Below are 12,256 nucleotides of genomic sequence, written 5' to 3'. Positions count from 1 at the left end.
AGAGCTTAGGGCCGAGGCAGCTGAAGGTGTGGTAGTCATTGGTGGGGCAGAAGGAATCAGGGATGCACAAAAGACCAGAATTGGATAAAGTTTCAGACTTATCTGTTGGGTTTCAGAACAAAACATGCCAAGGGACCTGGTGACTGATGGTGAGCTAAAACCACGAGTGAATCAGGAGCATAAGTTGTTGGTTTACTTTCTGGTAAACCATCGAGCTCCTTTATGCAAACTCTACATAAACCATGAGGGTTACTGCCTGGAACTGACTGCCAACCACTTTGTTAATCTCCATTTGATGCAATCAATGTTTGTGCCACACTGACCACAGGGGCTTGGCATTGGGACATGGGAATTGCTGGATGGAAAAGCTCACTCCAGTTAGCCTTCAATCAGCTTGATAGTCGCTTGATACAACAATAATAGAGTTGTTGATGAATCCATCAACTTGAAAGTGGTGGAGACCTTTGGAAACTCTGTTTATATGATGCCATGTAGCTCGAGTCATCTGCTATGCTCTTTTACTGCCCAGTGAGTGGAATTAAGGAAAATGGTTTGATAAAATGCTGCACATCCCCTTTTCACCTCCCTGCACCTCAGTTTTTTTCCCATTGCCAACTGTGAATGTGCAGGCTGATTTTGAGGTACAGTTCCACATGTACCAGTAAAGTTTGTTTGCTGGGTGCCTTTTCTTCATGTGTGACCCTAGATAGCGTAGTCAGTGATTGGGAATGAGTGTTCAAAGCACACCTGAATTTGTCTTTGGAATCATTCTCCCACCAAATAACAAGAGACATGACATCGCCTATTGGGAGAGAAAACTGGGCCTGCTTTAAAGAAGGAAAGAACTCTCATTTATACTGCACTGCTCGGGATCTTAGGATGGTCTAAAGTGCTTTACAGTCAGTGAACTACTTTGTGAAGTGAAGCCACTGTTGTAATGCAGGAAAACACGGCAACCAATATTTAATGTATATTGTTTACACTTCTTTTAATGGACAGCCGCAGAGGACTTTGAAGCAATGTATACCACTTCCCCATTCTCCCAAAGTTTCAATCAGATGTGCTGTGGGACTCACTCAGGGCCGCTGGCTGTTTGGAGAATGAAGCCAGCCATAAACTACTGAGCCCCACATGGCCTGCGAATCTGCAGTCCTAGCCCCAACATCTCAGCCTGAGTGAGGGCAGGGCAAGGGCACGGAGCATGGGGCAGTGGGCTCCCTGTGGGATCAGGCCGGAAAGAGGATGAGACCCAGGTAGATTTTTAACATGAGGGGAGAGCCCAGTGCTCATGTTCTGAGGGAGTAGGGGAGCTGAGGGATCCTCCTGTACTGCAACCTGTTTTGCTTAATCAACAGCGAGTTCTTATCAGCAGTGGACCTCGGTGACTGCTCTTATACAATGATGCCTTTGTAAGTGGTGCGTGCAACAGTTTAGTCCAGCGGTGACTGCTCCTGTCTGCCTGTCTTGTCTGTGTTTATATGCTGCTCTATATTTAGGGGCTGAGTCATCACTCCAGCTGCCAGCATGACTCGCCCTAGACTACCCACACCAACTTGCATCCCTATCGGTGTGTGCGCATGGACACTCATTGTGGTAGAGATAAACACCCAGGGGTGGGGGTGAGGCATGTGGGTTAGCCATTTGCTGTAAACTAGGAGGCATTTCTGCTCTGCTCAATGCTCTGCTCAATCTGCCAGCATCTTGCTGATTCCCTTCCCTGTGCATGTCAAAATGGAACCTGCGCTATGACCTAGACCGACCTCCCACAACAGAGTCCCGCAGGCAGTTGCATGATTTAGCATTCAGTTGCTTGGCACCACTAAAGGTGCCACAGTTCAGAGTTGCTGAGTTGCCTGGGACTCTGATCATCTCCAGCGGAGGTGTTGGGGGCAAGGGGGAAAGGGGAGGACCAGGGGTGAGGGAGATGAGGAGGGTGGAGGGAAAGATGGGAGAGAAGGGGAGGAGTGGGGCAAGCGGTGTGGGGGAAAGGGGAAGAAAGGTTTGGATAGAGGGGATTTGGGGTGAGTGATGGGGAGACAGTAGTACGGGAGGGGATAAAGCGGGAATGGAGGTGGGGTGGCCATGAGGGGTGGGGGAGAAAGGATGGTGGGGGGGCGCAAAAGTGGTGAGGGTGGAGTGGAAGAGGAAGGAACTGGAATGCAGAGAAAAGGGATGGGAAGAGGAGGGGAAGGTAATGAGATGAAATGGGAAAGAAAGTGAGATGAGGGTTGGGGTGCAGATTGGGTGAATTGAGGCTCATGTCACTGCATCAAGTTCTGTTTAAAACATATTGCAAGGCAGTTTAACCCTTTATTCTCTGCCCTCCAGTTGGGACGATTGGGCTCGTTTTCGGGGTCGTTCCCCCATTTTGGAAACTTGTCCCTTTCTTAGGTGCGTCTTGCACTGTCCACTGCTCCCTATCCCTTGATGGGTGGGCAACTGTGGGCTACACACCGTGTGGCTTCCTGAGACGCAAAGTCAGTGAGCGAGACCCTTTCCCTGGTGACATAAACAAAGTTTATCAGCAGAGCCCTGATCTGACCTCCACTCCTGCAAGAATATGATTCCATCTTTTGGGTGTGAGACATGTGACTATGACCAAGGCCCTGTCTGCCAGGATGATGCAAAAAGATAGCAGGGCGCTATTTTAAAGAATAGCAGAGGAGTCTGGCCAATAGCGATCTCTCAATCAACACCATCAAACTTATCATAACTTCATTGCTATATTTAGGAAGTTTGCTGAGTTCAAATTGGCTGCCGTCTTTCCTATGTTATAGCAGTGACTGCAAATCAAAAGATATTTTGATTGGGCGGTGTGACACATGTGGTGACTAGCACTGTGACCATGGCTAGTGTGATCCGTGTGCTGGGAGAGCTCTGTAACAGTAGCTAGAGTGATCCATGTATAATGACTAGCACCCATAACCATACAGCCACTGTGATGACCCCACCTTTTAATGAAACAGACAGCAAAGCTGGTGAGATTATGTCGAACTTAAATCTGTGCAAAGGATTTTTGCAAGCACTCTACTCCCACTTGAAAGGAAGTGTTTGTTGTTTTTTTAAATCAAAGTCAGCTTGCAGCTGGAAGTGATCTCAGTGTTCTATTGTGCCTAAGGCTACGGCAGGGAGGAGGCTTACCAGTCAGTGGTGCGTAACACCTGTAACAGTGTTGCCAGTGAGCGTTTGTGCACATAAAGCTTCACTGTGAGACTTAACTCCACAATGCAGGGTCTCGGTTAGTGTTTTGCCCTCAGGGCACTGCTGAAGGGCAACTGGTGATTCATCCTCTCTTGTGTGGCTGACTTGAGCTGTCTGAGCATCTGCAGGCCTGCTAACCTCTTGCTTACCCAGAGGAGCATATTGAGCCATTAACAACAAAGCTGTGAACTTCAGCTTATCCAAAGCTCAGCTAAGGATGCAATTTAAACGCCAGTTGTTGTTGTGAACCCCCATTGGCTGTCTCCACTAGCGGACTGGTAAAGCCAGAGGACCTGCTTTAAGCACAGTTTTGGATCTGGATGCAAATTGCACTGGTTTTGAAAAGTGTTCCCCAGCAACTCCCCCTCCCCCAACCCTGTTTAAACTCATTTGGATATTGTCAAATGCACATATCTGCCATGAACTGACACAATTGGGGCAGGGTTTTAATCACATGATTGTTAAAATAGAAATGCATCCACTTTAAAAATATCCCTTGATGTATTTAAGACGTAACTTGGAACAGTTTGATTAATGCAGTGAAAAGTGGGCTGATCACAAAAACAAGCACATTTAATCATCCAGGCCGACTCTCCAGTGCAGCACTGAGGGAGTGCTGCACTGTCGAAAGTTCCGTCTTTCAGATGAGACATTAAACCGAGACCCCCATCTGTCTGCTCAGGTGGATGTAAGAGACCCCATGACACTGTTTTGAAGGAGAGGAGGGAAGTTATCCTCCGTTTCCTGGCCAATATTTATCCCTCAATCAACATCACAGGAAAAAAAACCTGATTATTGGTTCCTTATCGCAGTGCTCTGTGTGGGATCTTGCTGTGCACAAATTAGCTGCCGTGTTTCCTTCATTACAACAGCGACTGCACTTCAAAAATATTTCATTAGCTGTAAAGTACCTTGAGAAGTGCGGTGGTCGTGGAAAGTGCTTTTTAAATACAAGTCTTTCTTTACTCCTTTTTTTCAATGTCAACTCGCTATCTGTGAGCAACATGAATTTAAATTACTGAAAATTACTTTAAAAAAAAATACAGAGATATTCGCTAGCTATGTCAAGGTACGGTAGTCAGTTTCTTAATGAACTAAAAGAAATTATATTCAAAAGCTTTTAAAATGTGCCTATTAGCATCCTCGCGCCCAAAACAACTGGTTGAATGTTTAGAGATTCCTCAAGAGCCTGCCTAGTGTAGAAAACATCTAGCTAGAAACAGGCATCAACTCCACCTGCCACAAAACTGTCTGCGCACCCCGGATGAATTAATCACCTTCGGGCTTCTCCACCAAGCTACCCAATCAGTGGACCGGCAGCAGGAGAGCCTCAGCAGGGCCACAGGGTGGAGATGGCACTGCCGAGGCAGGTCAGTGACTGGGAGGACACCTCAACATGGAGGCGACCTTGGAGGCAGTGGTGAAAATCAAAAAGTGCCGCAGGCCGCAGCCAATAGGCCCCTTGGGGGCAGAGGAGAAACTCTTCCACAGGAATTGTTTGGGCTGTGAGTGCGGCCTGTCCTGCCCTGGCTCCAATGCCCCACCCTGACCTGCCGCAGGAAGGCTTCCTCCTTTGAGCTGGCGGCCTCCACATATGGTGTGGGGGATTTTCCACTGGTGGTGATATGCTGCTGAGGCCACAAAGTTGTCACTAACTGGGGCCTTCGTTATCTTAATTTCCTGCCCACCTCGGTGGGGCGGGCAGCCGATCTGGTTCCCTGCCAACCCCAAGGGAACTTGCCCGGCGACGGGAATGTGCGGTGAACTGTCCCTTATTTTTCTGGCTCCATTCATTACCTCCAGCCCCATCTCTACAGGGGCCGGGATGAATTCAGCCCCAAGAGTCTGTTTGCTTTCCAGCTGATGAGGAATGAATGAAAAGGCGGGAGACTGGGGGTTGAACAGTTTGAGGTGGGAGGTCAACGGATGAAACCTTCAGAGTTACACTCAACCAGGATTGAAATGCTAATCCTCTGAAGGCCTTTGTCCCAATGTCAGTGAAGCTAAGGTTTGACGTTAACGGGGACTTTTGATTTAGAGGAGAGAGCTCCACAAATTCTCTTCCTGTTGAGGGGTTGAGATGAATAACATTGAGGTTTGTTTTGACTGCTAAATGTTTTGTAACACTATCGCAGATTAGCTCAGTAGAATGTTCGGCACCAGGCCAAGTTTCGCAAGAGTCGGGTTTCTTGTGATTTCCTTCAGAATTATCATAGAGTCATAAAGCGTGGAAGGAGGCCATTCTGTTCATTGTATCCATGCTGGCTCTTTGAAAGGGATATTCATTTCTTGCTAGGTGCCATCGTCAATGTTGTGCAAACCATCCACCTTCAAACCAGCCCTTGGAGGTTCTTCCTGTCACTTCTAACAATCTATTAGAAAGGGAAAATGTCAATTTGGTGCTTTGATGATCCCTTGGGCATGCTAAAGAGATCTTTACATCCAGTGAAGTACTTTTGAAGTGTTGTAATATAGGGAGCATAACAGCTAATATGGGCACAGCAAGCTCCCACAAACAGCAATGAGTTAACAAAAAAAGTCAGAAAATTAATTTTAAATTGATGACTGCCTCATTGCTGACCAGAGAAAATCATCTTTCCTATTCACTCTATCAAATTAGCTCCTACCCTCCTAAATCTTAGTTGGCTGCAGGCTTTCCTCTTGCCAATAATGTCAGGAAGCACTTCTATGGAAAGTGAGAGTTAATGGAAAATCGGGAACTCTTTCCCCAAGAAGCTGGTAAGGCTGGGAGAATATGGGTGGTCAATTGAATAATTCAAAACTGAGATTAATAGATTTTTGAAAGATAAACAGAAAATGCTGGAAAAACTCAGCAGGTCTGACAGCATCTGCGGAGATATAAACAGAGTTGACATTGCAGGTTCGAATGACCCTTCTTCTGTTTTTCTCTCCACAGATGCTGTCAGATCTGCTGAGTTTTTCCAGCACTTCCTGTTTTTCTTTCAAATTTTCAGCATCCGCAGCATTTTGCTTTTATATTAATAGATTTTTGTTAGGCAAGAGTATTAAGAGTTATGAAGCCAAGGTAGATGGAGTTAAGATACAGATCAGCCATGACCTAATGAAATGTCCATATAGCCTGCTCCAGTTCTCTCTTCCTGTCATGCACTCCAGCAGCAGAGGGCGGGACTGGGCAATTAATAATGGGAAACAAGAAAATGGCAGAGACTTTGAATAAGTATTTGTAACAGCCTTCACATTTGAGACATGGAAAGCATCCCAAGAAAATCAAGATAAAGGTGAAGGAGGAACTTAAAACAATCACCATCAGTAAAGAAAAAGTTAAGGGAAAACTAATGGAACAAAAGGCTGACAGGTTCCCTGAGCCTGATGGCCTGGATCCTAGGGTTTTAAAGTAAGTGGCTGCAGAGATAGCGGATGCACTAGTTGTAATCTTAAAAAAAAATCCAAGACTTTGGAAAGGTCCCAGCGAATTGGAAAACTGCAAATATAGCACCTCTATCCAAGAAAGGAGGGTGACATGAAGCAGGAAATATAGGTCAGTTAGTCTAACATCTGCCATTGGGAACTTGCTGGAATCCGTTATTAAGGAGATTGTAACAGAGCGTTTAGAAAATCATAATGCAATCAGGCAGAGTCAACATGGTTTTGTGAAAGAGAAATTGTGTTTGACAAATTTATTAGAGTTCTTTGAGGATGTAACAAGCAGAGTGGATAAAGGGGAATTAATAGATGTGGTGTATTTGGATTTTCAAGGCATGTGATAAGGTGCCACATAAAAGATAAGGGCTCATGATTTTGGGGGTGATACATTAGCATGGATTGTTCGGTTAACTAACAGGAAACAGAGAGTCGGGATAAATGGACCATTTTCAGGTTGGCAAACTGTAAATAGTGGAGTCCCACGGGGATTATTGCTGGGGCTTCAACTAGTTACAATCTACATTAATGACTTGGATGAAGAGTCCGAGCCTAATTTGATGACAATACAGGAAAGCAAGTTGTGAGGAGAATACAAAGAGTCTGCAAGTGGATATAGATGGGTTAAGTGAGTGGGCAAAAAATTGGCAAATGGAGCATAATGTGGGAAAATGTGAGGTTGTCCACTTTGGCAAGAAGAATAGAAAAGCAGCATATTATTTAAATGGAGAGAAACTGCACAGTGCTGCAGTACAGAGGGATCTGGGTGTCCTTGTACAAGAATCACAAAAAATTAGCAAGCAGGTACAGCAATTAATTAGGAAGGCAAATGGAATGTTGGCGGTTATTGCAAGGGAGATGGAGTATAAAAGTAGGAGCATCTTGCCACATCTGTTCAGGGCATTGGTCAGACCACACCTGGAATAAGATGAACAGTTTTGGTCTCCTTACTTGCAGTGGAAGCATTTCAGAGAAGGTTCACCAGGTTGATTCCTGGGATGAAAGGGTTTCTTATGAGGAAAGTTTGAGCAGGTTGGGACTATATTCTTTGGAGTTTAGAAGAATGAGAGGTGATCTTATTGAAACATATAGGCCTGGATTATTAGGATGGCAGGGTTTCCCAGCCTGCTACCTGAGGAGTCAGTGGCCAAAGCATTGCCACCAATATTGGCTGCCCTGCAGCCAGGATCGTTGATTGGCTGGGAGTCGGATTTCTGCCCCTTATTAGAAAGGAAGTCCCACCTCAGAGAGCTGCCATCTAATAAGATTGGCTGGCATCTCTCTAGTCTTAGCAGCGCCTGAAGCCACAGTGGAAAGGATTGGTACTGCAAGCAGTCCCCAGAGTCTGAGCCCCAGGGGTTCAGGACCAAGTAAGTATGAGGGTCTCAGGAGTACTGTGGACAATTCCAGGCACCACACATCAGAAAAAATGGAAAGGCCTTAGAAAATGCTAGAAGCACACAGTAGATCCGGCAGCATCTGTGGAGAGGGAAACAGCGTTATCGACCTGAAACATTAACTCTGTTTTTCTGTCTCCACAAATGCTGCCAGACCCACTGAGTATTTCCAGCATTTTCTGTTTTTATTTCAGATTTCCAGCATCTGCAGTATTTTGCTTTTGGAAAATGTAGGGGCTGTAGTCCTTGGAACAAAGGAGGTTAAGTGGTGACATAAGTAAAGGTTTTCAAGATGATGAGAGGTTTTGGTAGAGTTGGGAAAAGGCTTTTCCCTCTGGTGAGTGGGTCAGTAATTGGAGGGCATGGATCCAAAATAATGGGAAAAAGGGTGGCCGAAATCTTTTCACTCAAAGCGTTGCCTGGATTTGAATCGCTTGACTTGATGAGGTAGTGGAAGCTGACTCCATAAATTATTTTAAAATGGTGTTGAACAGGTGCACTTGGATGAGGAATTTACAGAGTTACAAACAAAAAGTTAGGTGTGGGACTAAGCGTGGCTGCTCTTTCAAAGAGCTAGCACAGGCATGATGGGTTGAGTAGCCTCCTTCTATTCTACATGTTTTGATTGTTCTATCATTTCCATTTGGTCCCATTCCCCTGCTTTTTCCCCATAGTACTGCAAAGGTTTCCTTTGCAAATATTTATCCAATTTCCTTTTGAAAGCTGCCACCACTCATTCAGGCACTGTATTCTAGATGGTAAAAAATTCTCCTCATCTTCCCCTAGTTATTTTGCTAGTTACATTGAATCTGGGTTCTCTGGGCCAATGTGAAAGTTTCCTCCCTATCTACTCCATGAGGTGGTTTTGTGGCACAGTGGGCAGTGTCCCTGGCTCTGAACCAGGAGATCCAGGTTCAAGCCCCACTTCAGGACTTGATGGCCCAGGGGAAGATGAGGAGAATTTTTTACCATCTAGAATACAGTGCCTGAATGAGTGGTGGCAGCTTTCAAAAGGAAATTGGATAAATATTTGCAAAGGAAACCTTTGCATTTCTATGGGGAAAAAGCAGGGGAATGGGAACAAATGGAAATGATAGAACAATCAAAACATGTAGAATAGAAGGAGGCTACTCAACCCATCATGCCTGTGCTAGCTCTTTGAAAGAGCAGCCACGCTTAGTCCCACACCTAACTTTCTGTTTGTAACTCTGTAAGTTCCTCATCCAAGTGCACCTGTTCAACACCATTTTAAAATAATTTATGGAGTCAGCTTCCACTACCTCATCAAGTCAAGCGATTCAAATCCAGGCAACGCTTTGAGTGAAAAGATTTTGGCCACTCTTTTTCCCATTATTTTGGATCCATGCCCTCCATTTATAATGCAGCCAAACAGCTCAGGTGTCAACCTGCAAATCCTTCCAGTACGTGCTAATGGCAGGGGTGGTAAGAGGGGGGAGAGATTCCTGGTCAGCCATATGATGAAAAGAAAATTGGAGCCTCTACCATCACTATTCGTAACTCCAGACTACAGCATGTATGCCTAAGTGCGTGCTGCCACAGTAATTCAGACTCCCTGTGTGAACTGTAATACACCATCACCATTATATAGGTATGAGTATGATAGTGGTGTGTGCCTGGAAGATCCAGAGGGGGTGTGTTGGGGAGTTCTGTGGGTGTGTCTGCAGGATAGTGTGTGTGTGTGTGTGTGTGTGTGTGTGTGTGTGTGTGTGTGTGTGTGTGTGTGTGTGTGTGTGTGTGTGTGTGTGTGTGTGTGTGTGTGTGTGTGTGTGTGTGTGTGTGAGCTGTTGTGGGTGGAGGGGGACTGGTGTATGGGGGTGGCCTGTGTGTCTTCTCTCTATTCATTCATGGAATGTGGGCATCGCTGGCTAGGCCAGCATTTATTGCCCATCCCTAATTGCCCTTGAGAAGGTGGTGGTGAGCTGCCTTCTTGAGTCGCTGCAGTCCATGTGGTATAGGTACACTCACAGTGCTGTTAGGGAGGGAGTTCCAGGATTTTAACCCAGCGTGGGGGTGGGTGATGGATGGTGTATGTGTGTTGCGGGGATAGGCTGGTGGCAGGTCTTTATATGTGTAACATAGGTAAGGAGAGAATCAGGTTCAGCCGTGCTGTCCACATGATTGAATGTCCAGTAACGCTTATCATCTGGAATACATGCCCACCCCCATACCCCCTCCTCCAACACCACCCACCATCCCCCACTCCTTCAACCCTGCCCACTCATCCCCTCCTCCTCCACCATCGTCACCCCACCATGAAACTGCACGCAGTCTGTAAAATCCTGACGTTTCCCAATATAAAGTGATACCTGTGTCTCACCATTTGTGTTGCATTTAAAACAAATGTACTTTGAATGCTGCTCAAGTGCTGTGCGACCAGAGCTCTCTGTTCTGATATATCAAGGCTTTGCAATTTCTCACAATGGATTTTATTCTTCTTTCACAGCGTAACAGGAATGAAAACCACATAGACCAGCCCTTCTGGTGGCGGCTTCTCCTCCTCCTATTTACCTTGATCTTTGACCCTGAAGAGAATGTGGAGGCAGCAGGGCAAAGGTGAGGCCCAACCTCCCCATTCAGCCCTCCACTGTGCAACCAAAGGAGTACTGCGAATGGCACTAAACGAGGGCACAAAACCACGGGTTGGAAGACACACACCGCTGGTCGGATGGTGTTACCTTTTTCTTAAAAGCGGAAATGGAGCTTTGCTTCCTATAGACCTCCAGTAGAAACTTGCTGTCCACCTTCATGTGCTCCCCACCTGCCACCAATGCCTCATTTCCCAAAGGCTGGACTCCTGATAAGCCCCTCAACTCTGCAAAGAATGTGTTCTATTTCTTTCCTTCTGCTCCTTCCAGAACTCAACAAAAAATAATAGTGAACAAAAAAAAACACACACAGAAGCACAGCGGCGGCAAGAAGAAGAAAGAGAAACAAAACGGAGACATCTTACCATTCATCAAATCATCAAAGCCGCACCAAAGAGTCTTTAGTACTGAACCAAAGCAAATGTCACTGGATTCTCAACATTGGTTATGTGCAATCCCATAGAGGTTTACCATATGTTTGATATATCCTTCATTCTCCCTTAACTAAGTGACCTCTCCGAGAACTAGATTATGTCTCCTGGAAGAGCTAAGATTGAGGTGCCTTGAAATTTTTGTGCCCAACTCGTGCACAAAGTCCACTGTCGGGCTCCTACTGTCTTGCTGAAAGCTTTGTTTGTCAGTGGTTTATTTAAGATACTATGTTGTGACCACTTTTGGGTTTAGAACTTTGTTGAGTGAGTATTGGCATTCGGGCCGAGAGCATCGTCTCTCCAGCAGGCCGGTTTTTCCTAGACTGACTGCATGAGCCCAAACAGAGGCTTAGGTTCCATTTATGACCAATTGCCTTTCCACTTCACTTTAGAAGTCAGTTATTGTTTTGGAAAAAAAATGAAAAATATTGCAGAATAATGACCGTTTTTCTGATTTGTGCTTTAGTTATGTGAGGAACTTGCATGTTATGTGGGGTGGACAGAGGAGAGAGAACAAGAACCAGAGAGTGAAAATGCGCTTGGAAGTGGCTGAGACACCATTCGGCCTATAGTGCACATGCATGCCCTTTGGAAGAGCTATCCAATTAGCCCGGCTCCCCACACTCTTTCCCCATAGTCTTGCAATTTTTTTTCTTTTTCAAGTATTTATCCAATTCGCTTTGAAAAGTGACTATTGAATCTGCTTTCACCACTTTTTCAGGTCATAACTTTGTCCTGTGTAAAACAACTTCTCCTCATTTTCCCTCTGGTTTTTTTGCCAATTATCCTAAGTATGTGCCCTCTGGTTACTGACCCTCATGCAGTAAAAACATTTTCTCCCTTTTTCGTACATCAAAACCTCATGTAATTTTGAACATCTCTATTAAATCTTGCCCAATTCACCATTTCAAAGATTGCTGACCTTCTGGGCTTTTTGAGGGAGATTCTGACCTTATGATTCAATCTGAATCGCTCTCCATTCAGATCCTTAAGCGAGAGCCTTTTCTTTCTCTTTCGTTGCACCAGTTTACTGGAGGTCTTGAACCGCTTGGTGAGGGTACAGTTCTGCAGGCAATGACTGGTACATTATCTCAAGGCTCATTATTCACGTGAATGTTGTCCGGTTAGCCAGACATGGCACCATCATCAAGCCAAGTCCTGCCCTCATCCACCATTCACTTCCAGCTGGCATTGCTTTATAGCAACTGGAAGCCGGAAT

General features: G+C 45.5%; 1 protein-coding gene across 1 annotated transcript in view; it reads left to right on the top strand.

The window, feature by feature from the left end:
• The window catches only part of LOC121292158 (bcl-2-modifying factor-like), a 69,808-nt gene extending 57,863 nt beyond the window's left edge, over window positions 1-11,945 (top strand). Inside the window, exon 4 of the mRNA XM_041213784.1 lies at window positions 10,465-11,945. Coding sequence (XP_041069718.1) covers window positions 10,465-10,578 — 114 coding nt within the window. The 3' untranslated portion in view covers window positions 10,579-11,945. The remainder of the gene's footprint in view (window positions 1-10,464) is intronic.
• The last annotated feature ends 311 nt before the right edge of the window (window positions 11,946-12,256 follow it).

Source organism: Carcharodon carcharias, chromosome 20, assembly GCF_017639515.1.
Source record: "Carcharodon carcharias isolate sCarCar2 chromosome 20, sCarCar2.pri, whole genome shotgun sequence".
Taxonomy (NCBI): Eukaryota; Metazoa; Chordata; class Chondrichthyes; order Lamniformes; family Lamnidae; genus Carcharodon; species Carcharodon carcharias.
Note: the sequence above shows the minus strand (reverse complement) of the source record. Positions and strands in the feature narration are given on the sequence as shown.